We start from the raw sequence: 24,417 nt of genomic DNA on the forward strand, positions 1-24,417 counted from the left end.
TTTTATCTCAATAGCTGCAGCCTTACAGCATCCTTTGATATATTCATGAACCACTGTTACCTCGACTTCACCTTCCTCACTTTTAGAGTGCACCAAGCCAAAAAAGAATAGAAGTGTTTTGCCCCGCAGACACGTCTGTTTGCATACCTCACATCATTGCCTCTATTTCAGGCTTGTTGAGATGCAGAGGGGGGTTCTCTGCAGGGCATCTCTATCCAACGCTGCAAGGACTGACTGCAGAAATATGGAAGGGTGACAGAAACATCTCTCGCTGCTTCTGTGTCACATCTCCTTTGGCTAATCTGTTTCACTTGTGTTACTGACTAATGGATGAGTTTGAGCTGAATATTATGCAAATTTTTTGATTTATAGGTTAGGGGATGTCTTAAATCAGAACACATGCTCTGCAGGCGGTTTGGATCCTAATGGAACATGATAAATACTATAAAACTTTTGGGGGGAGGGTAGTGTGAATTTAAAAAAAAATTGTAATCTTCTTATAATTCCTGTCACATTGTCCTCGCTCTACTTCAGGTTTCTGATTGCTGATTGGATAAATGTCAGCACATGGAGATGAGACAGAGGAGAGGAAGGCAGCAATGCTTTGGACCTTGAAGTGGCTGCCAAGACCAAAAGAAAAAAACCCAATAAGGACTGAATTAAAGATGTGATATTCATAAGTAGTTTGCTTTTTATTGGCTTCCTCATTTATAATATCTTAGCAATTCCTCACAGAGATCTCTTTGCAAATATTTTTTGTGGCGGTCTGATAGTTTGCTGTCTAAACAGGGCAGCACTTTCACACCATCTAGTGTTGGAAAGAAATAGTCGATTAGGAATTCCTCTCACATCAGAAAATGATGTGCTGGTTGGCTCGCTCCGTTTGATTATTTGACCATCGCTGTGCAGAATAATTTAGTGAGCATGTAATGAGTTTGACTCTAGAAGCCTGTTTACTGAGCAAATTGTCTCTGTCATCAACTTTAAATTCACAAACTCATTTAGAAGCAGCTGTGGTTCAACAAGCATCTAGTCTTTTGTAATATTCAACCATCTGGAATATGAGAAGATTTAGTCAGTCAAATCTGCTAAGCACTGTGTGTTTAAAGTGATACTTTAAGAAATTAGAGGCAAATGTGTTTATCTCCAACCCCAAATGTGAGCTGTCTTTTTTTAAAATAGAAATATAAATGAACTTTGGCATTTATTGTTGCTTACCAAACAGTTTCATTAAAATTATTCCTACAACTGTGTGTGTGTTTTCTTTACTTATAGGTCTGTTTTTGTTTTTAGCTCTTTATTGGTCTTAGCAGCTCTGTAAATCTGTAACAAAATTACTCAGCAATGAAAACAGATATCCACGTTTCTATAGGAACGTCGACTTTATTGCTGAACAAAGACAAACACTTTAATAATGTTAACAGCCTAGCCCTGCAAAGTTCCTGAGCAATTCTGCATTTCTGTGTTTTATACTTCCTAGGTGCTGTGATTTCTTGCAGTCTTTTAAAGAAGTCTTAAACAAAATAGCAAAGATGCAACGACTTAAAGGGAGGAATGAAAAGAGAAAATAGTTGTGTATTCTGGGTAAAATCCCACAACTGAAGTCAACACTGTGAAGAATTCATCCATCATTCATAGTCAAGGAGACCTCCTGATGATAAATGTGGCATTAAACAACATGGAGGCAAAATAAAAACTAGTATTGGATGACTGAAACGTTCAGGTCTCTATAGTTTTAAAAACAATCTCAATTGTACTGAAGAGAAGAGAAAATTATTGTCATGCCATCTGTGTATATGTAAACATAGTTCTCACTGAGGAACATCTGGTGTTGGTCATTTTCCCCTTTAATAGTAAATTTATAATTACTCCCTTTCAAAAGCAGCTAATGCATTTTAAACAACTTCTTTCTGTCACGAAGCACATTCTGTACATAGTAACAAAATGAAAACAAAGCTGACTTCTGTGTGGTCAGAGCTGTCACCCAGTAAATATTTCACTTCTCTGTCATTTATCCAGCATGCATTTTGAGCAGATAAAGAAGAAGTACTAAAATAATACATTTTCAAACCAAAAAATGAATGAAACAAAATTAAACTGCATGACTAATCTCTTGGAAAGCTGAAAACGAAAAATATTTTCTTCATAAAATACCATGTACCTCAGCTTTAATGTTAAAATATCCCTTAAAATGTCAGTTGATTTTAAATTATGCATTGTTTTCACTTAAATTCAACACTGTGCGTGTCAGATTTTGAAAGCTGACACGTTTCAGTTCAGAAAGAGATGGCCTACTTCAGTAACCAGAATTTGCTGTTTATTTTTAACACTTGTTTCCAAGATAGTGTTAGTTGACAATTACCTGACGAACTCCTCTCGTGTTGCAGCATCTCAAAGAAGAGGAAGTGAATGTTAATGAATGCCTGTTCTAAAAACACTCATAATTCTCAGGGTTTAGAACATAACCAACATGTTCAACACGTTGGCAAATCAATTACGCAGCTGTGGGCTTTGCATGGCTGACTCTGAAAGATATCACGGCAGCAAGAGATATCATCTCAAGAAAACATGACATATTTAGCAAAAAAGGATTCTTCTTTTTTAAGACGCAGCTGACAAATGCAGATAGGCATATTTTATTATGTTTTGAGGCAAATTAAATCACAGAAGAAGTGAGATACGAACCAGTCAGGTTACACATATGCGAGATGATTTAGTCACAGATTCGCAGACACGTAGCGGTGTAAAGATTTATGTAATCTTGCTCTATCATTTCGTCAAAACTTCCTCCCATAAGATAAATACATTCAAAATAATAAAGAAAAACAGCAAGTCTGTGACTTCTGGTTCCCTTTACTGTGAGTGTGACAGATGCCCATATTTGGTCATAACCAGTTTCCTCCTTTCTCACTTTAACAAGATTAGGTATTATGCCCTCTTTTTTTATTCCAGTCTGGTAGCTGAATGTAACATCATTATATACATTCATTTTACAAAAATGTTACTCCTATAAATGTGAGTTTGTATTTTTTTCTAAAATAGGGTGGCATTATTTTCACATATTGTGCATATTGTGTTTTCTCATATATTTAGATTAACACAAATACTGACAGTGGAAGAAACTAATTAGTTGAAAGAAAAATGAACCTAATCACAACACCGAAACAAAGAAATGTGCGATGGTTTCAAATATGAGCTTTGCACCAAGTACATGGCCAAATCTGTCCTGTTTTGATTTCATTGCAACCATTCAAGCTGATAAATGTAATAACAGAGAGCCACCTCTTGTGCATGTCTGGGTGAAACATCTGATATATTCTGTCTCTTTGTGAACTATTTCAGAGTTTATTTGGTCGTATGTTTTGGATCAGTCTGGTAATCCCAGTGCAATTTTATTTCAAAGGCCACCAGATAATAATTTAATTAATACTGCAGGTCTCCAGCCCTACTTGAATGGCTTGTCATCCTGTCTTAGTACCACTGTTTAAAAAAATAAATCTAAGCATCTGGTCAATCTGAGGAATAAAATCGTATAAAAATGTTCAATTACATTTATTTTACAGGAATTATAAAGTCGCTACCTGCTGTACAAGTGATATTGTTAGCATTTTAACATTTTCACAGGCCTAAAGAGAACTAAAATGTAGCAGCACATGTTGAGGGCATACACTCCTCCTTATATTGTATTTGAAGCCTGCTTATGCCTTGTTTTTGGGGCAATAATAAACACTCAATGGAAATTACTTTATCTGGCTGTAATTCTTTGGAGTTTTATCAAATTATATTATTCAGCAACTTACCAAGATGATCATTGTTCTCAATAGTGACTTTTAAATTAGCCAAATAAGACAAATATCAAACAATCTGTACATGAGACATCTGTGCCATTGCTTTCTGTATGACACATTTTCCATTAACATGAATGTGACATACTGTGCAACACAGTGACACATAAATGTTAACTTTCTTGTAGCATTTCAACGAGCAACCCTCTTTCTAAGTCAAACATTGACCCCATTCAGATTGGGATAATATTGTTGGAGGAATCAACACTTCATCCATTAACTCAGTTGAGCAATACGAAAGAGGGAGAGAGCTGAAGGCTTTAAATAGAGATCCAGAAACCCAATAGAACCTCAGAGCTTCATTCGATATCCGGTTGTGAGAAAAATATACGTGGTGGTCTTCTGTGCCCAAGATGTTCATAGATGAGAGGATTGTAACTCTGTTCAAACGAAACGCCCATCACACACTGACTTACTGGAGCGTTTTCTTCAGCTTTGGACTGTGCATTGCTTTTCTTGGACCTACAATATTGGACTTGCAATGTCAAACAAACTCAACGCTGAGTCAGATTACCTGGGTCTTCTTTTCTCAGCAGTTCTGCTTGCTGATTGGCAGCTCGGTTGGTGGCGTTTTCAAGAGAACGTGAGTATCACTAAACAAGCAAGCATCTAGAGATTCATCCTCATTTTAACTGTCTCTGTCTCTGTCATTTTTTTTTGTCCTTAAAGGTTATTCAGTGCTCTAGCTGCCCTGTTTGTCTCTGCTCTTCTCATCTCTGTAATATTTGCCATCATTCCTGTATGTAATAATGTCCTCGTTCTGGCCATCGCCATGGCTGTGTCTGGTCTGGCAATGGGGCTTATTGACACCATTGCTAACATCCAACTGGTCACCATCTATCAGAAGGACTCGGCCATTTTCTTACAGGTAAACTAAAGAGACGCTCATTTAAATAATAGGATAGAGAGATATGCTGCCGTTCTTCCAAAACTCTGGTAGTTTGACGTCCCTGCCGTCTGTGTGCTTCTGCAGGCTCTGCACTTCTTCATCGGGTTTGGAGCCCTGGTGAGTCCACTGATTGCAGATCCTTTCCTCTCGGAGACAGGCTGTGGGAATCATACGGGGAACGAGACCGAGATCATGCATCATTTCAGGAGCATGCTGAGATACAGTCCAATTGCGGAGCACAACATAACTCAGAGCCACCTGTCTCATGATGGAATAGAGAAGGAGGAGCCAGTTGTGCAATATGCTTTCTGGATCATGGCGCTCATTAATGTGAGACACTCGGCAGGCATACGTTAGTTGTCGTTTGATTTTTACTTATTTATTTGATGAAAATTGTAATTTTTTATTTATTTTGGGGGATTTTCAGCTGCCTGTGCCCATTGCTGTGCTGTTTCTCATGTATCGGGAGAACTTACTCCCACGCTGCCCTGGCAGCACTCCACGTCTTCTAGACAAGGATGAACTAGCAATGGAGACCCAGCAGGGGGCCGAGGGCCCAGACTTGGAGCAGAAGGAACAGGAAGCTGGAGGTATGCATGTGAAAGAAATATACATAGTTTTTTGCTTTCATTTTAATTTATCTTACATTCCTTCATGAATAACAAATACGTTGTCAGAAAATATGAAAACAAAACAATGAATGCCATTTTGTGCACACCAATACATCATTTCTGACTCTTTTTTTTTTTTTTTTTGCTCTGCCACAGGTCATGGGAGTATCTTCAGCTGCTGTCAGAATGATAACCTGCATGGACTGCCAGTATCCTTCTTTATGATTCATATCCTTGGAGGGATGGTGCTCTTTATGACCGATGGCATTGTGGTGAGTGAGAGGTGCAAATAAATCACACGGTATTCATTTCACATGCATTATTTCCCAAATAAACTTTTATTAGTATATACAAGATATGCATCCCATAAAGCAGAGAAAATAGGGTGCATGAAACAAGATGTTGTTTTCTTCTCAGGGAGCGTATGCTGGCTTTGTGTACACCTACGCTGTGGCCCCACCGATGTCGTTGCCGAACAAGACGGCGGGTTATCTGGCTAGTATTTTCTGGGCAGCGATCACAGCTGGACGCCTCTTGTCGATTCCTCTCTCATATCGCTTCCAACCTGTGCGGTTACTCATGTTAAACCTGGTATGGCCAACCAAAACGTTCGAGGCACATTATCTTAGTATACCGTACAGTTCCTTGATCATACTTCTTTAGATTTGTGGAATTTTATGTAACAGAATAACTGGTGATTAACTGAAGAGGAAGGAAAAGGATATAAGTTTTTTTTTTCTGCGATGTATGGTGTGCATTTTCATTCCATCCTGCTGAGTTACTTTATTAAAACGCTTATTAAGCTTTGAGTTTTTTGAGCCCATGTAGAGTTATTGCTGTTGTTGAGCTCATACCATTCATATCTCCTGCCAGTCTCCTGTGAGACTGAGGGAGGAGCACCTAAAAAACTTCTGTTTTCAAAACCAGTTACAGAATTTCTATAAGAATTAGGTCTAAATTAACATAGCACATAGTCGTATTCTATAAACTGGAAAACACATTTGAATTATTCTCTTTCGACAGATCAAAAGTGCTTTTTGAAAATTACCCTAATACAGGTATTAATCACCCTTTTTATTAAGCCTGCATTACCGCTTTAAAAAAAAGTCTTTTAAATTGGTCTAATATAACATACTGGTCCGAAATCTCATACTTTTATTAGCAGTAAGGAGAAAATCATCATAATTACCAGAAAAAAAAAAGCTTGAACAAAACTAGCGCCATCTAATGTAGTGAATTGAGTTTCTGAAATGAACCTTTCAATTCTAATCTAATTTAGGAAATTTTACTGACGATATACTTTGATGGAAAACGTTCAAGTGGAGCTCTGGCTGTGTGTTTAGAGCTGCTGGAAGGTGATCTCTGTCCCACTTTCAAGTCATTTGTAACCTCTAACAGGTTTTCCTTAAAGGATTGTCCCATATTTAGCTCCATCCATCTTTACCTCATTATGCAGCTACCACTGCGATTCATGTCGGACATGGAGTCTGCAGGAAGTTCCACCGCATGTAGTATTTACTAATTAGGTGATCTCTGAAGACAGCTGATTTTATTTAGGAATATTTAATAGCTGCTAAAGACCTTTTCAAGCCACAGTTTCAGATGTTTGTTAAAATAACAACACTTCTTCCTTCCACTTCTTAATGATTCACTTTGTGTTGGATTCTCACAGAAATGTGTGGTTGTAGCGAGATATTTCTCCTTTTCACTGAAACTCTGTGCTCTTAGACAAACCACTCTCTTTATTTTTGCAGGCAGGAGCTATTGTTACTGTGTTGATGCTGCTCATTTTCTACACCAGCAGCACCTTCCTGTTTGTTGGAACCTGTTTATGTGGACTTTTTTTGAGCAGCATTTTTCCCTGTATGCTTGCCTACACTGAGGATATCCTTGATTACCAGGGTATACCTTGTTTGTTTTTTTTTCTTTTCTTTTACTTCAAAATAATGGTGCACTGGTGGAATGAAATGAGAGAGTATGAATTTGTTTTTGCAGGATGTGCAACCTCTGTCCTGGTGACAAGCGCAGGGATGGGAGAGATGGTAATGCAGGTCCTGGTTGGCTCAGTAAGTGCCTCCGTTGTTTAAAAAAAAAAAAATCTGTAAATGAGGAGAATTAAGTCCTTAATCGCAAACATACGGCAGGTGTTGATTTAGATTTATGTTTGGCAGTTTCATTTTGATATTTTCTCCACAGATCATTCAGACTGAAGGAAGCTACAGCTTCCTGTTGTGCGGAATGATAATCGCCTGTGTTGGGTTTATCCTCTTCTTTGGTCTCCTGCTTTTCCATCGAATGCACAGAAATTACCTCACAGGTACGTCATCAACCAGAATCATTAAATATTTATTTTAAGTCTGTAGATTTAGGTGTCTTAAAGTTTTTTTTTAACACTCTCTCAAAACTCTCCTCTGTTGTTCTGAAATCGGAGCAGGAACATCAAAGAAGTCAGCGATGGTAGAAGAACCAGCAGCAGACCAGAATGGATCGGCCAAAGCAGAACAGAAAGAGAATGACGACACTGTGACAATTTCATAGTTTTGATTTTTTTCTTTTTCTTTTATTGTGTAAATTGTACTAGTCACAAAGGTTTCTCGCTTTTTATGGCTAGATTGTTGGAAATGAGAAAGGACAGGCCAAGATTTTGAAAGTGGACATGTGGTAAAAGATTACAAGCAGTTAACATCTTACCAGAGACGTGTTAATCTCACGTCGTCTCTATTTTTGTAAAATTAAAGCATAGGGTTAGTTTGAAGGGGATCAAGACTCAACTGGACTTTAACCATTTTAAAACCACTATAATCTCAAAACATTTACAGTGATTTAAGCAAACCTTATTGGATTAGTTGATTAGTTGTCAAACCAACTAATCTATATTGCTAAATGAAGACCCAATAATGGCTTACATTATGAGACATAAACTGCTTATTACCTTTTAACAGAACCTCACTTCCAAAATCCTAAAATATCCATAAAAAACATTTTTATACTTTGATGTTTTGCATATCTCGCCACATTTGTTCGTAAGAGTAATACATACAAAGTTATTGTAATAAAGTTTAACAAGTCAAATGTTTGTTTTCTTTGCTTTGAAGAACAACTGTTTACAAATGCAGCCTCTGTCTTTCAATTTATCCAACATGTAAAGAGAAAAACTCAGATGTTTTCCAGGAATAGAAAAGTCATGCAGGCCTCATCCAACCTTTCTACAGATAACAATTAATCTATATCTTCAACCAGAGGACCAGTTAGAAAAATATAAGCTTCCACTTTAGCACAAGATGATTCTTTAACACATTTATTTAGAAAAGTATATAAAATTAGATTTTCATCTTTTAAAACAGCAACACATACCTGCAGTTCTAGGCTTAAGATTTGACTGTGTTGCTTGAATTTGTGTGCAGTGACAGAAAACATTAGCAGTCAAATCACAATCTGGATACAAATTGAGTCTGAGAACCCATTTAGACACCAAACATTTGAAGATAAACATGTTTGACATCTCCAGTTATGCAGAAAGAAGGAAGGTGATGCGTCATAAGCAGGGATTTGCAATCAGCTTTAAAGAATTCACATAAAAAATGGAGAACTTACCAAATGAAGGCTTCCTTTACTGCATTTCTTCTTTTGTCTTTAAAAGCTGAGATGATATTTTTCTGGAGGTCAGAGAAAGTCAGAAAGCAGAAGCGATCCTGTTAAGTTCCACAGGTTATATTGGTCTGTTTTTGAGGGGCTACCTTAAAAATGTAATGAAATAAAACAAATATCCAGAAATTAATTTATGAAAAGTAGGAGGAAAATCTACTTGGTCCAAAATTCCTTTATATTCTTCCTATTTTGCCCGATAAAGAATACTCTTATGACTGTTTTGTCATAGATTACACACTCTACATTAGTCATCAGTTAGACATATTTCAGTATTTCATATAAAATAATTGTCATAGACTCCAAAAGTGATGCAAAAGCATGTCTGACAATCTACTATAGTTACCAGGGTAAATTATTAGTGGTTTCTCTGGGTTTAATGATTTAGAAAATAAACTAGATGGTTTAAATCCTATCATTTAAATGTCATTATGTAATTAGTGCTTCAAAGAATAAACTTAGGTTTTCCTCAAGACTCAGTTCTTTTCATCGTATCTTTTCCAACTCTACAGTCTTGGTATATGGAGAATGTTGGAGGACAGTTTGAAAGGTTGCATTACAAGCAAAACTGTATCAATTTGTTTGTCTCTCTAGGGCCTCGTGGTAATTTTTGTGGTCCGGTGACTCCTGGACTCCAATGCAGAACTGAGATAAATGATAAAGAAATTGTTCACACGCTAAAAAAAAAAAAAAATGCTGTATGTGGAAAATACATAGTGTTGAGCAACTGGAGAGAACACTGTCTACTGCATCAAACTTTACATGATGTGGTTTGACAAATTGGTAAAGAAAGCTGGGATAGCTCAGCTGGTGGAGCAGGAGCAACTGAGGTGTCCGGAGTTCAGTCTAGGGTCATTTGCATGGCTTCCCCTTTCTCTCTCCAAACTCTTTCTTGTCAAAGTAATATTCATTAAAAGCCAATAGAACCTAAAAAAGTATGTATTTTAAAAAAGAAAGCTGTAGATTGAAACTTAATCTCACAGAAGCATCAGCACAAAGTAAAAATTCCTCAGTTTATAAGGCAATTTTGATCATAACATATGATTCATCACAACATCAGCCCTTTGGGAAATCCCAGCACAAAGATCAGAATATATAAATAATGAAAAGTAACCACAGAGGTTTGTCGCCGACATTAAACACTAATATAACATGAATAAAGTACGATAACGTAACTTTGCATAGCTCAACATAAACAAATTCATCAACAAAAGTAGACTTACACAGATAAACTTTGTCAACCAGCCTGTGAAGAACTTTGTTGCATAATCAGAAGGGATAAGAGGAAGCCTGGAGTTGCCTAATTTGCTGTCGCACTTCACATTGTTCCCTGCAGCCACACCATGAGAACTTCAGCTTGTTCTGCCAGCAAAATTTGTGGTAATTATTTCAACACTGGAACAGATTAATAACAAGAAATACTAAAATGTCTGAGTATTTAATGTTACCGACTTTGTCTTTCGCAGTTCCTGTTCTCTGTCTCTTGTTGCTGATGAAGGATAAAGTGGATTCAGTTGACCTGTTGGCGCCAGAAGAAGTAACGGCATCGCCCGGTGGGTTGGTGAAAGTCGCATGTCAGTACGACCTTCAGTTCAAGGAAAGACCCAAATACTGGTGCAAAGGATCAGTTTATGAACTGTGTAAAGTGCTGGTGAGAACAACCAGCAGAACACAACGTGACAGGTACTTTATTGCTGATGATAGGGAAGCAGGAGTCTTCACCGTAACTATGACTTCACTCATGGAAAGTGATGAAGATAAGTACTGGTGTGTAATATCCAGATCTGGGAGAAACGTCTACAAAGGTGTCAGGCTTGTCATCGCTCAAGCAGGTATTTGAATCAATACAGACTTGGATGGGGAGTCACTCTCCTGAATTTTGATTGTTTTTGCTTTGATTCTACGTTGATGTTAACCTGTAAAACCTGATATTTAGGGGGTTTTTTGAGAGAAAGATTTGAATTCAAATCTTTTCTCGAGGGGGGAGGGGGAATCATAGAAGATCTGTTGGTGTTTCCAGCTGTCATCTGCTCTAATAACAATAGCTCAACAGAAAATCCAATTTTAATCATTTTTAGGTTAATGTGTTTATCGTAATGTTTTAAAATAAAATTCTAGTAATTGTTTTTCAATATATTTTAAAGTTTTGAAGAAACAACGTTAAGAATGTGAATTCATTCAAACCATGTGCATGTGTAAACACAATTTTACTAATTTGGTTTGAGTAAATATCTTTGTAAATATAGCGCAATAAAAATGTCTCAATGGCCTTTAAATTAAACTCTTGAAAGATCCACTCTTAAAAATTCTGGGACAATCAAATTTTTGGTATCTTCTTTTCCAATCCCATTCCTAATGTGGATTCTCTGAACCCTTGTTTGTTTTAAAACATCAACATTAACTTTATGACATTTTAAGCCCCCAAGAAAGTGACTAATGTTTTGTTTAGGTTACCAAAGAGTTGATTGAAATTTGTTACTGTTGTTAGGTTGGGTGTCTACATCCAAATGTTGAGGAACGGCATAGCAACAGTGAGCAATACTGCAGCCCACGACAATTTTATAATGACTATCACTGACAATAGCAGAATTAAAACATATGTGTTGACTTCTGAGTGGTTCAGTGATCAAAGTAAACTGCTGGGAAAACTTTAGCTTGATTTAGATTTTGGTAAAGCTTGATCAGATTGTTGCATAGTTCAAAATGGTTATGTGTAAAATATGTGCTTCTTTTTGTCTTTTCTCAACCCCAACAAACTGGGTCAATTTTTTTTTACCAAATGTGTGATTAAAACCACCCAAATTCTGTCCTAACACCATAAAATCCTGAATTTTCTGTTGAAGAAACAAGCATAACTGTTTTATATTTGGTATAATATTGTGAAATTTGTTTATTAATCAAATATTGTACATTTATTTTGATGTAATATGTCGTTTCCTGCAGCTACAACACCAAGCACCACAAAAAGTAGCGTCTTGGCACAGCAAGAAACAAGGTGGGTGTTAAAAATATTTTAAAAATTAATGCTGAAAAACATATTGTTGTATACTCAGCTATTTATCATTTATTTATTTTAAAAAAAAACTATGCTTAAAAAACAGTGATTTCCTCCGCACAGTGAATGTAAACTAACTGTAGTGCATGTTTTATTCTATGTTTCCTCTAGTTTGTGGGCATCTCTACGGTGGTTTCTCTTTTTGGTGACATTGGGGTGTTTGGTAATGACACATGTGGTTGTCTGGAGGATGGAGGCTTCAAGGAACCCAGAACCAGAAATGACTGTAATGTAAATGAGCTGGTCTGTGAGTAAATCATAAGCACAGTCATAAACAGTCATCTGTGATATCAAGAACAGTGGAGCAGCTAAACAAGACATGGAGTGGACATTCACTGACATTCACTACAGTGTGAATGTAGGTGTTACATCCTGATTCAAAGACAATAACAACAGGGGAGACACAACACCAACAATTGTTTAAAGCCCTGTTAAAGGCATTTATTACAAAAATAAAAGTAAAGAAGGATGTTGGTGACAGCTCGGTGTACCGGTTGGCGTAAGCCCAGGAGTCGCCGATCAGGAGAGCCTCTTAGTAGCAGGTGTGCCGGAAGTCCCTACCGTATCATTTGGGAACACCAAGAACCCCCAAGTTCTACCAGGTCATCTGCTACAGCAGTGGGGCTGTCACAGGAGGAGTATGGGGTTCCATTTGTGTCAAAAATATGTTGGCATGGTGTTACAAACATATTTGTATGTTTCTAACATACAAATATGTATGATATCAACATACATATTTGAATGTTGATGTCAATCCAATGGGAAAGGATCTATCAAGATGTTACATGGTTTTAATGTGGGTATTTAAATTGACAAACCATTTTATTTTCAAAGTCTTAAAGAAACGTTGGTTAATATTCCTGTGAGCTGAGGTGTGTTTTTGATCCTCTTTTGACTTGATTCACTTACAGAATAACAGAACCTGCATCCTGAGAGTATTCTGTAATAATATAATGTAATAGCATAATGTCACAGCCTCTCAGGACATGCAGGTAAAATCATAAGTCATAATCCACGCTGTCTACTAATCACAACTTTCTTTCAAATTCTTCAAAAAAGTAAAATATATTCTGTAAAACAGACTGTGATGATTATAAATCCTGTTAGATAAATGCAACTGAAGTATTTGTGCATATTGGTCATTGCAATCAAATTGTTTATCATTAGTTTGGATTACTTAACATTTTTGCACAATTACAATTACTTGTCCAGTTTAATACATCTACTCTTAATTCTTGGATTTAGAAGCATCAATTGTTTTCTTTATGTGCAACACAGAAGTAGTGAAATATTTAGTTTGTGAAACTGTTGTGTTGGATTTATGTATGGGTTCTTTACAATAACAATTATATGTACTTTTTTTTATTAAATCTCCAAATGTGGAGGAGGTGCATTTGGGGCTTTTTCTACAGTGCATTTGTTCAGATGTCATTTTTAACATACCAAAAGGTCCATGCTAATATAATAGCATGTCATCATGTGAAATACCATAAATATGAAATTAAAGCAATTCTGTTCAATTCAACCTTGTTTACATTAATTCCTGTTTTTGCATTTGTGGCATATAATATGCCTGAGTGAAGTGGCTGCATCAACAAAACATGTCTAGGCCACTAGAAAAAAAGTTGAGGTTAAATAATGTCAGCTGCTGTGGATATTGTTTTCTCAGCCAAATTCAAGGAAGGTTACTGAAACAGAAAACACTCAACCACTTAAATTGAAGCTTTAAGAGGCTGAGTTGTCAATGTAATCATTCTTTCTGCCTCTAGTAGCCTTGAACAGATCAATTTTCTGATATCTCCCTGCAAGTAAAGGAAAACAATGTTCTCAGTCCGCTTTCACTGCCCTCTGACAGTGCAGAAAATCAATACATTTAGGAAAAACAATTTTTCTGTGGTCTGTTGCAGTATACATACACACTTGCTTCCTGAGGATACAAATATATTTTGCAATCAAAACTATAGTATAAACAGTAGAAATTAACAACCAGCAGTCATTTTAAAGACACCAGCAAGACATTTAGAGTAAATTCAAGCATGTTTATTTTGAATATTGTTTATCACCTAGAAAATTTGTCATTGTCAGTTTTTTTTTGTTTTTGTTTTTTCAGGTCTTTCTTGTCACTTTGTTGTAAATTGTCATTTTTTCAAGATAGCATGTATCTCTCAAATGTCAACTACTAAATGTAGAAACCTCTAGTAACATCACTTGAGGCAAGCGATCCAAATTTTATTGAGCATTTCCTTTTGTATCACTCCTTTTCTGTACATTTTTTAAAATCAAATCAGTGTAACTCAAATGCCTTAAAATCTGTCAAAAATCATTTGCTGTCATAACATTTACTGATGCTGACACAACAGCTTGATTTTGTGTGGTTTGAAATGTTTTCTGTCAAAGGAGCCTATACTGAGTCATTGACTTTCAGCAGTCATCCCTTCTGGTTGAGCATGTAGCAACATAAGTGTTGCTACATACATCACATATGTTGCTACATTCACTTTGCAGCAATGTAGCAATAGAGGAAAGAAAAACACATCTGTCATGGCTGATTGTGGGCTTGAGAATACAGAACATACACACAAAAAGGAAAGAGAAGTACTTCCTATGTTAAAGAATAGTAAGAGTTAGTAGCAAGAGAAGGAGAACATTGTTAGCAGCAGTATCTTACCTAATGCTCCCAAACAGGAAGATGTCACCGCTATGCAGAACACCAAGCCTAATGTAGCTTCTGAGAAGAAAACAAATGAGGAGAAAACATAAAGTTATGAGTTGAAATAACCAAATAATGCAAACTGGAGAGAAGGAGGATAATGTAGCTGATGTAGCTGAGAGGTCTCAGGTCTGACTAATAAATAATTAGAATCAAACTGTATATTTGACATCAACTGGAGATTTCCCAAGTGCTATGGCATGAGGTTTGTTATGACTTGGAGCTGTGTACTATAAATAAACTAAATTCAAGAGAATGGACCTGAACTGAGTTATGGGAAGGATGCAAGGTCAGAGGGGTTTGAGGTGACATCACCATCCTGCTGCAGGAACCACTTGGAACCACTCGCAAAACATTACGCAAAGCCAGCCAACATAACGAAAGGACGGCGCTTTTTAAAATAAGAGCATCTGGGGAATGGTTTCCAATTTGTGATATAAAATCCGCATCCACGGACAAAATATGATCTATTTATAACATTAAATATAAATAACATTATATTTAAAGTCGCAATTTAGGTGTCGCTTTCGCTACTACTTTGTGAAATATGTAAGTTTATAGTGTGCTGACAGTGCCAGGAAGTTTATTTTGAAAAATGTTTCCGGGATTATTCAGTCTAACTTGACTTGTGTGGTGGACGTGAGGGGCTCGGCTATCTGACTGAACCAAGTTTCAGGTCGCTGGTGCCAACGCCCGGCGAAAATAGCCAACTTATCGAGTACAAAAACGAAGGTACGTAGCTTTATACAAAGCCTACACATATATCTAAAGTTATTTGACGAGTGGGCGTTTATTACAGTCATTGTTTTGGATATTGTAGTTTGCTAGCAGCAGCAAAGTATACACGGAGACCTAAACTATCGTTACCGACTGGTGGCTAAGCTAACGTACTGGTTAGCACTATGTGGCATTAGCCAGCACTGCAGTAGCATAGTTTGCTAAACAATACAAACGAAGGTTTTATGTTCCATTTGCTAATAGCTCAGCTAATCAACTAAATAGCATGTAGTTATACTATAGAACTACTCTTAAGTAGTCTATTCAGCTAAGTAATTTTGCGGACAAGTGATTGTTCTTTAGCTAGTGTTAGCTTCAAGACAGCTTTGAAAATAATGGGGTGTGACTGAACAAGTCAGTGCTGCCTTTTCTAGGCATCACACCGGTTTATCAAGTTGTACCGGGATTTTAAAAGGCAGGACGCACCACATAGTTATGTCCAGAGTTTGTCTTTATTCGAAGATGTATGTCGTAATCAATGTACGCTTTCTCCTCCCCCTCTTCCTGCAGCTAACGTAATTGTCAGCAGCAGCCGAAAGCACAGAGATGCAGACTATCAAGTGTGTTGTGGTTGGAGATGGAGCAGTGGGAAAAACCTGCTTACTGATTTCATACACCACCAACAAGTTCCCTTCTGAATATGTACCAACAGTAAGTTTTATTAGTCAACCTGTTTGACAGATTAATTTAAAAGTATGACCTGACTGTGACCATTTCACTCTCTGATTGCAGGTGTTTGATAACTATGCAGTAACTGTAATGATCGGGGGTGAACCATACACCCTTGGCTTATTTGATACAGCAGGTATATATATATTTTTTTCTCTTAACATGCTAATTAAAATGTTGTTGTTTTTTCTTCGTTATGCTAAATTTAACGCCATTTGCACTTTCTTAAAAAAATTAACTACAAGTTGTAATAACCCTGTCTGGAATTGGCATGTGGTTGTATTGAATTATTTAAAGACACGTATGTAATATGAAAATGTAGATTATACTTGATTGTGGTTGTATCTTCCATAGAGCTTACAGGTTTGTCCATTTAAATGTTTCTGTGTAGGGTTAGACGTTAATTATTTGCAATGAATTTCATCAGAATGTATATGTTTAATGGATAGAGATGAATTTGACTATTTTTGTCATGTAAAATGTTCAGAATTACTGCTATACAAAGAAACTGAACTTAATTGTACAGGATCTGTGCAGATACATTGTTTACAGACATTAATAAACGTAAATTATAATTAGTTGTAGTCAATTGCAAGAATAGGGATAATTCCACAGTTGTGTGTTTGTGCAGCTACAGACACAGAAACTCTTCTTGTTTCCTATTTTACTTTGGTTTTAACGTTACAAAAACGTTGGTATATGTCCAGACAGGCCTTCAGTTGTATTCTGTGAAAACAGAGCATAGGTTTGCTGCACTGCCTCTGCTCTATGGCTTTTAAAGTTACGTAATTCTAGAAATTTTTTAATTTAGCGTCTTTGCACTGAGGTATGGAATGTCAACTTCTGTCTTGTCTGTGTGTAGGTCAGGAAGATTACGACAGGTTACGACCACTAAGCTACCCTCAGACCGACGTCTTCCTAGTCTGTTTCTCAGTTGTTTCACCTTCCTCATTTGAGAATGTTAAAGAAAAGGTAAGCAAAAAAAAGTTAATTTAAAATCACACCTGAAAATCATAGTAAAACTGTTTGAACGCTTCTTTCATTATTTATAAATTAATTTCATGGCTTAGATAGACTTAATGCAAACTGTTTTTCAAGAGCTTATTTTACAGAGCATTTATTCATTTTGAAATATATCTAACTTAAATTGCTATTTGTTCTAGTCCAAGGCACCATGTGATTCTAGTGACTTTAATAAGCTACTTTCCTAAATCCTTCCCAGACGGTTCTGTAATCATGTGCTGACATCAAAACTGTAATAAAAACATATTAAATGCCTTCAGAAAACATGAGCAGATCAGATAAATAAACTTGACCTACAATGTCTTAGGCTAAATTCAAACCCTCTCATATTACGCAGACCAATTTGTGCTTAATTAAACTCATTAAAGCCCAGTTTGTTGCAGAAGAGAATTGTGCAGTTTCGCCTGGAACTAATGACCTAATATGGCTTCTGCGATGTGCCAAACCTGCAAGCGCTTGCTTTGAGGAAGTCTGGCTGCTTTTGCGTTCTGTTTGTACCATGAGCGACGCTGCACCCATCTGTCTCCCATGGTCATCCCAGACATGCTTCACGGCTTTCAGTTGATGGCTTTACTTGCACTGTCAGCTCCCAGATTTCAAGGAGCAATTGTACGATCCCCAAACCAAGTCCAAGCTGGACGATGGATGCAAAACAAATGTTAAACATTGTTGAAGATATTGCTAAATTGCCCGTGAATTTCTATTTCACAATGACTTGCATTTCCATTTTCTTCGTCAAGTAACATGTTTGGTATTTAAAGCTGCAGTAAGTAACTTTTATAAACGTGTTTGTTTGTTTTTTACGTTTCTTAAAACTGTCACTCTGTCATGGCAGTATAATAAGGAGTATTATCCTTCACAGTATAATGCTGTGAAGGATTAGAAAATGTTTACAATCTTAAATTAAAATACAGGTTTTGAGATTAACAGTATCAAACTGTGTAGCTAAAGTCTTAATTAACTTGTACTTGACACAGAATGTTCTTTCAATGTTTTTTTTTATCTTCATAAGAAACAAACTATTTCTTTTATTTAATAACTGAAATCAACATTTCAATTATTGAGTTTTTGGAGCACTTATTCGTGACATTGTTTGCAAATTGAGAGACAAGTACATGACTTTATTTATGGAAACATCTGTGTGCTTCTGACACTGTGTTATTTAGCCAGAGTAACATTTTTATTTGTCCTTTTCCTTCTCCAGTGGGTTCCTGAAATCACCCACCATTGTCCCAAGACTCCGTTCCTGTTGGTAGGCACTCAGATTGACCTCCGCGATGACCCCTCCACAGTGGAGAAGTTGGCCAAGAACAAACAGAAGCCAATCACCCCTGAGACAGCAGAAAAGCTGGCTCGAGACCTTAAGGCAGTCAAATACGTGGAGTGCTCAGCCCTGACTCAGGTAAGACCTGTTTCTACTCTGAACCCTGCATGTTTGCCATCCTTTCAACAGCAACGCTAGAAATACTTTGACTTGTCTTTTGCTAACGGCTTTCGACTCTAAACGCCATCTAACACTGTGTGTGTCCGTGTGTTTCTCCTTTCTTTGTCTTTTCCTGTAGCGGGGACTGAAGAACGTATTTGATGAGGCTATCCTAGCCGCTTTAGAGCCCCCTGAAACTCAGAGAAAGAGAAAATGCTGCTTGTTCTGATGTCTTCTTGCATCTTGCTTTGCCTCTTGATTGTCTGCTGCTTTTTCATTGTAAAGAAACGTCTCACTAAAGTAACCACAAATTCTTTCGAAGTTGAAAACTCTGTGCCCATCAACCTTTTTTTTTCTTCTGTTCCTGTGTGCTCTCTTCTCAACTTGGCCTAATCATAGTTATCCCCGCTGCCTAAGATGATACGAGTGCCAACCTTTCAGTCTCCTTTTCGTCCATCTATAACTTGACACGGCTAAGATTTTCTTTTTAAAGCACATTATGTTCTCTCAGTATTGAACTTATGTTATATTCTACAAATCCATCTAAGATAGTCCATCTCTCTTGGACTGTGAGTTTTTCCTCGACTGTTGCATCAAAAATTTTCACTAACCTTTGTCATTAGACGGCTTGATCATGAGGAGAATCTTGTTTAATGTTTGAATAAAGGAAGATTTTGATTGCCTCACTCAATTTCTGCGCGGCTTTCTTCTGCTCATACAGTTCAGTTGAGATCAACTTGCACTTGGAGGTAGCTTTGTTTTGAATAACAACATTTTGTTTCCACAGAAAGGATTAAAGAATGTGTTTGATGAGGCAATACTAGCCGCCCTGGAGCCTCCTGAACCTAAGAAAAGGCCTAAATGTGTCCTGCTCTAAGATCCTTCGCTGCTTTCTTCAGACCGTTTTCCAGAACCAGGTTAACAGTACTGATACGGTTTTCTGCACAAGGACATTCCACCGTTATTTGAGATGTCATGAGATTTTAGCCTCCCCACAGACGTAACATAAAAAACATTTAATGTGTTAAATGATTTTTAAACTTCGGTTATTCTGTGCTGGGTCATTTGATACCACTGGTCAGAAACGATATGAACTCTTGACTGGTTAAACCAACAACCAACTGGAGATGACGCTTTGAAATAACTCCTCAGTTTGACCTCAGTGTTGCTTTTTATGGAGAAATGTCAGGAGAATAGATTAAATAACTTGTTTTCTCCACAAAAAGTTCTTGTTTCATGTGTCACAAAATTGGAATGCTCACATCGTTTTGTATTTTGTTAAAAATATGACTTTAAACGTGTTTCAAACTGCAACATTCTTCTATCACCAGCTTTTGCATTAGCAATAATATTCCTTATTTTGTGTTTTAAGATTTAAAATGTATTTTAATCATTCCAACATGGCCTTTAGGAAGTTCTAAGGAATGCAGTGGATGATTTATTTTTTTTTTCTTTACTTAATTCTCCATCTTTGCTCTCGTTTTTCCAAGACATGGCCTGAGAAATTAGGCAGGAAATATATTTCACTTCCAATTGTAGAAATATTGATTTGAACTTTTTTTTTTTGCCAGAGAAATTTTCACAGCATTTAGGTCAAGCTTAAATCTTCATTGTGGTGACTTGGGTATCTTAGTTTACAGGCCAAAGTTTTACTACCAGTTCAATTATTTGGTAACCTCAACATTGCCTGCATCTCATCAGTAACAGCTTGATGTTAAATGACTGAACCAATGACATGTCTTTTCCATGCCGAATTTTTAAGGTGAATTGTTGAAGTGACTTGTAAATATAGTAAGAATAACTTATTTACTGAATGAAATTGTGCATTACTCATGAGGTTGAGAAGCTGAGATGGCGCTGAAGTCAATTTAACCTGAAAGATGTTTTTTCATTGTATTCAACTTGACAAAGTTGTACTGTATCTTGCTTGTGATAAAAAAAAGCACAACAATAAACCAGTATTATGATTAAATCTTCAAATAACACATGTTGTTCTGTGTCTTGATAATTACAAAGGGGAAATTATTTACATTTTTACACGTGGACAAAAAAGTGGCAGCAACAATACAGCAATACAACTGTACAAGAATTTAATTGCACATTGTGAGCAGCGTGAACGAGCATTTTTAAAAACATGACTACACTGGGTTATATAATTGTTAAAGCAGCAGTTGCTAGAAAGTTTCAGACTGAACATTCCAAATGGATTTAAAAGTACAAAAATCAACAATCTTGTAAATATTGGGTTTTAATATAGGCTTGTTACAGTTTAAGATAATCAAGATTAGATGTCTGTTTTACAGGTTAAAGGCCAAAAGTAATGTAGAGTAGTAGTTAAAACCTGTCGTCTTAACCACTGTAGGGTTCATAATTCTGTTTGTCCAGCGCTGGACATAATTCAATGGATGTTTCTGTCAAGCGAATTCCATACCATCCCGCCCAGAACACAGAATCTTTACCGCCGTGCTCAAAGTGGACGTATCTGATTCCGGGTCCGTAGTCCTTAAACACGTGGATCATCTGGGGGAGAAATAAAAGATGTTATGCAAAGGATTTCTCAGGTTTCATATCTCCTCTTCGTGCATACCTGTTTCCACCTGTCATTTTCCTGTTCAGGTAGGTGAATAGTCTTGGGTGTAAATTCCTGAATAACCCTATTGTTGCTGTGCAGAAGCTTGACAGACATGTTGTATTCACAGTTGCATCGAGGTGCGTACCTAACGACACGGAAACACAATTTTAGGTTTAGTTCGGACCCAGCTAGTGTACGGAATTTTTTTTTTTTTGCAAAAATCTAGATTATAACACATTGCCATTTGGGTGTAATGAGCTTGGATGCATTTAGGTGTGGATCAGTCACAAAATATACTTTAAATTGAATTCTACCTAAATCTTTAATTACTCCCTGAGCTGAGACGGTTTCCTCACCAGTCGGACACCTTGATGTGGGGCTGGACCTCGTCCATAAAAGCCTGGCTGTAGCCCTCCTTCACCAAATCAATGAGCTGTGACTTTGTGCACGTTCTGCAAACAACGATGAGGATTTTCATGCTCTCCTGTATATTACAACTTTAATAAAAACCATGAGAAACTATTACCACATTTACAGAATCTTTTGAGTTAATTACCTGAAGGAAGTTACAAAGTTTGTTTGTACTTGTGTATTTGGGTGAGGTGCCATCGGTTTCTCTACTCTCCATCCATCACCACCGTTCCTTACTATAGTCCAACCCTGTAATTCATCTGCATAATCAATAGGAATTAATAATTGTTTATCAAAGTGCATTTCTTATGAAGCAGATAAAATGGCATTTGCTCCACCTCCCCATAAGTTAGCATCTGTTCACCTTCCCCTCTTGGATTTTTTATGAGATTTCTCCTTTTCTTGCACATGAAGTAAAAGAACCTCCAGTCGCTTGGTACTTTGGAAGATTCGTGCAGATTATATCCTTCTCTTCTGCACCTTTGTCTCCAGAGAGACTCATTATCTGCGACATCTTTCCAATGATGGCAAACTAATCGACACACACAAACCACCAGGTGGGCAGGCAGATTTAGGAAGATTTCCTCAAGGATGTCCAGGGGAACATTAAAAGCCTAGCATGACAGAAAACGGAAGAAAACAGAATTATTAGCTCAAGGTTTTAAATATTAGGGGAAAATTATGTATTTTAGATTTGCTCAATTCAGCTTCATTAAAACAACAAAGACAACAAAAGTTTGTAGCAAGAAAAATGTTAAAAACTCAAGAGTTCACCACACACACACACACTTACACACCTGTGTGCCGCCAACATAGTCCCCCTCCATTTCTGAAGGTTTGCCAAACTATGCGGTAAGGTCAATTTTTTGAGAGCTCTGGATTCAAGTTATGCCAAGTTATGAAATAAAATATTTAGTTTAGCAAAACATCTGAGTATTTTTTTTCCTGTGGTGTGCCATTTTTAATAGGAGTAGTAGGTAAATGCAGAAACTTAATATGTCCATCTAGGCAAAATGCTAAAAAAAAAAAAAAAAACTATATTTTTGTGGAGGATCTATGTTAATGGCATTTATACTGGAACATTTTAGTTCAAGCTATGACTTTTCTTTTCACATGATTATGTATGCAATTATACAGGCCAAGTATAAAGATGGCTTGTTTCTATACTGACTCATACTTTAATTTGCATTCACTATGTCTGTTGTCAGCAGTAAATAAATAATAATCAGTGATTATTATCAAATCAATAATTTGAATGGATAAAGATACACCAACCTGGTTTTTCATGGAGGATGCTTTTTTTTTTTCTTTTCTCACTTTGTTATAAGAAAATGTGCCGTAGGTTATTTGATAGAGTTGTCCAGTGTTTAAACATTTTTAAAGAAAGCTGAATGCTAACTGCTGCGACAGACTGACGACCTGTCCAGGGTGACCCCGTGTATAGAAAATGAATGACCAGGGTGACCCCGTGTATAGAAAATGAATGAATGAATGAATGAATGAATGAATGAATGGATGGATGGATGGATGGATGGATGGATGGATGGATGGATGGATGGATGGATGGATGGATGGATGGATGGATGGATGGATGGATGTGCCTACAGAGGATGGGTGACTAAGTGAAGTGCAGCCTATAGCTCAGTTAGCTCTTTTGAAATCTGTGATTGTTTTCTTTTAGCCATCACTGGAACATTTCTAAGCATTAAATAATTTTTCTTTTAACCAAGAAGCTTGTTTTTGATAGGAAATAATATCTCAGAGGTTAACAAAACAATGTAGACGTATCAGGTTTTTTTTTTTTTTTGATCCAACGTTTTAATTTTTTTTTTTAAGCACGTCAAAAATATTTTTCAATAAACCAATGAAAAAAAAATTGGTAACATTTAATACCGCGATCAAAGCTTTACTTGTTTGTCAATTGCCGCTGAAAACATTCAAATTATGAATGTCTTCATTATTTGAAAGCAACGTCTTTATTTCACGTTGCTTTTTATCAAGCTTATGCCACTGAAGTGGTCATTGCTAATTGCATTTGTCCTAAGAACATTTCCACTTAAGCATTGTGTGCGTTATAATATTTGTTTTACTTACATGCTCAGTTGAATCCCAACCTGAATCAGGAGAAGGTGAATTCTGTCTGACCGGTAATGTGGAGCTGAGCGCTTCACCCATAGTTACTGTCGCTTTGCTCGTCTCATCTGGAATAAATCGTCAAGACTTGAGACTTTCGTACGAAAACCTAATACGTCAGTATAATCCCACTCTAAACCTAAAATACAAGCCTGTGTCCTGCAGATGAGTTTCTAATATGTATAACTTAGCACCATGCGAATATCTTTCCGGAAGTTTCTCCTCATGAGCTCAGCTCCTCTTCAACTCCGCCTCAGAAATACGTGCATCATCAGTGCGTAGCAGTGCCTGTTCTAAGATTAGCTTACAGCAGTGGTTTCTAAAAGTTTTCTTCTGGTTTATTTCACACTTCAGGTTGCAACAAAACAAACTACAAACCATCTTTACAGTGAAACACTTTTGTGTAACTGTTGTTTTTTTTTTTTTTAGTTCTATACTGTAGAAGACTATTTGCTGTCAGTGTTATTTCAAGTATATTTCTTTTTTATTATTATTTGTAACAATATTCAACTTTGCTATCATCAATACATTAAAAAAAGCCTCTGTGTAAAATAGGGTTAAAACATGAACAGCTCCGAGTTGTTTTTTTTCATTCATCGCGCCCCCCTGCAATGGCACTGCGCCGCCTCCAGGGGGCGTGCCCCACACATTGGG

At 36.8% G+C, this 24,417-nt stretch overlaps 4 protein-coding genes across 5 annotated transcripts; 3 read left to right on the plus strand and 1 right to left on the minus strand.

Annotated features, from left to right (window-relative positions):
- Nucleotides 1-4,008: 4,008 nt before the first annotated feature.
- slc60a1b (solute carrier family 60 member 1b) lies at nt 4,009-8,665 on the plus strand. The gene is made up of 10 exons (XM_008414275.3): nt 4,009-4,428; nt 4,515-4,713; nt 4,819-5,064; nt 5,162-5,324; nt 5,502-5,617; nt 5,763-5,936; nt 7,100-7,247; nt 7,341-7,411; nt 7,542-7,662; nt 7,780-8,665. The coding sequence occupies exons 1-10, from the start codon at nt 4,199-4,201 to the stop codon at nt 7,881-7,883; spliced, it is 1,572 nt and encodes a 523-aa protein (XP_008412497.1). The 5' UTR covers nt 4,009-4,198; the 3' UTR covers nt 7,884-8,665.
- Nucleotides 8,666-10,227: 1,562 nt separating this feature from the next.
- On the plus strand, nt 10,228-13,570 carry LOC103467677 (CMRF35-like molecule 3). Its single transcript, XM_008414277.3, has 4 exons — nt 10,228-10,370; nt 10,457-10,822; nt 11,934-11,985; nt 12,157-13,570. Exons 1-4 carry the CDS (start codon nt 10,334-10,336, stop codon nt 12,278-12,280), a joined length of 579 nt encoding a protein of 192 aa, XP_008412499.2. The 5' UTR covers nt 10,228-10,333; the 3' UTR covers nt 12,281-13,570.
- Nucleotides 13,571-15,341: 1,771 nt separating this feature from the next.
- On the plus strand, nt 15,342-20,632 carry LOC103467678 (cell division control protein 42 homolog). 2 transcript variants are annotated; one of them, XM_008414278.2, is made up of 6 exons: nt 15,342-15,487; nt 16,043-16,183; nt 16,265-16,337; nt 17,064-17,173; nt 18,429-18,626; nt 18,787-20,632. In XM_008414278.2, exons 2-6 carry the CDS (start codon nt 16,079-16,081, stop codon nt 18,874-18,876), a joined length of 576 nt encoding a protein of 191 aa, XP_008412500.1. In that variant the 5' UTR covers nt 15,342-15,487; nt 16,043-16,078; the 3' UTR covers nt 18,877-20,632. The 2 variants fall into 2 exon arrangements, with proteins under 2 accessions (XP_008412500.1, XP_008412501.1); XM_008414279.2 differs by having other exon boundaries at nt 19,435-20,632.
- An 88-nt stretch (nt 20,633-20,720) lies between these two features.
- LOC103467679 (F-box only protein 6-like) lies at nt 20,721-24,030 on the minus strand. Its single transcript, XM_008414280.3, has 6 exons — nt 23,725-24,030; nt 21,995-22,244; nt 21,776-21,890; nt 21,576-21,671; nt 21,235-21,364; nt 20,721-21,167 (listed from the first exon to the last, which is right to left on the minus strand). The coding sequence occupies exons 1-6, from the start codon at nt 23,803-23,805 to the stop codon at nt 20,997-20,999; spliced, it is 843 nt and encodes a 280-aa protein (XP_008412502.1). The 5' UTR covers nt 23,806-24,030; the 3' UTR covers nt 20,721-20,996.
- Nucleotides 24,031-24,417: the final 387 nt, after the last annotated feature.

This window comes from Poecilia reticulata, chromosome 7, assembly GCF_904066995.2.
Source record: "Poecilia reticulata chromosome 7, P_reticulata-male-v2, whole genome shotgun sequence".
Taxonomy (NCBI): domain Eukaryota; kingdom Metazoa; phylum Chordata; class Actinopteri; order Cyprinodontiformes; family Poeciliidae; genus Poecilia; species Poecilia reticulata.

Coding starts and splice junctions, on each gene's coding strand:
- slc60a1b (XM_008414275.3), top strand. CDS start 4,199: ATGTTCATAGATGAGAGGATTGTAACTCTGTTCAAACGAAACGCCCAT. Junction 5,937..7,099: donor GGTTACTCATGTTAAACCTG/GTATGGCCAACC, acceptor TTATTTTTGCAG/GCAGGAGCTATTGTTACTGT. Junction 7,248..7,340: donor GGATATCCTTGATTACCAGG/GTATACCTTGTT, acceptor TTGTTTTTGCAG/GATGTGCAACCTCTGTCCTG.
- LOC103467677 (XM_008414277.3), top strand. CDS start 10,334: ATGAGAACTTCAGCTTGTTCTGCCAGCAAAATTTGTG. Junction 10,823..11,933: donor GCTTGTCATCGCTCAAGCAG/GTATTTGAATCA, acceptor CGTTTCCTGCAG/CTACAACACCAAGCACCACA. Junction 11,986..12,156: donor TTGGCACAGCAAGAAACAAG/GTGGGTGTTAAA, acceptor TGTTTCCTCTAG/TTTGTGGGCATCTCTACGGT.
- LOC103467678 (XM_008414278.2), top strand. CDS start 16,079: ATGCAGACTATCAAGTGTGTTGTGGTTGGAGATGGAGCAGTGGGAAAA. Junction 16,184..16,264: donor CTTCTGAATATGTACCAACA/GTAAGTTTTATT, acceptor CTCTGATTGCAG/GTGTTTGATAACTATGCAGT. Junction 16,338..17,063: donor TGGCTTATTTGATACAGCAG/GTATATATATAT, acceptor GTCTGTGTGTAG/GTCAGGAAGATTACGACAGG.
- LOC103467679 (XM_008414280.3), bottom strand. CDS start 23,805: ATGGGTGAAGCGCTCAGCTCCACATTACCGGTCAGACAGAATTCACCT. Junction 21,891..21,994: donor AAAAAATCCAAGAGGGGAAG/GTGAACAGATGC, acceptor TTGATTATGCAG/ATGAATTACAGGGTTGGACT. Junction 21,365..21,575: donor CACATCAAGGTGTCCGACTG/GTGAGGAAACCG, acceptor CCGTGTCGTTAG/GTACGCACCTCGATGCAACT.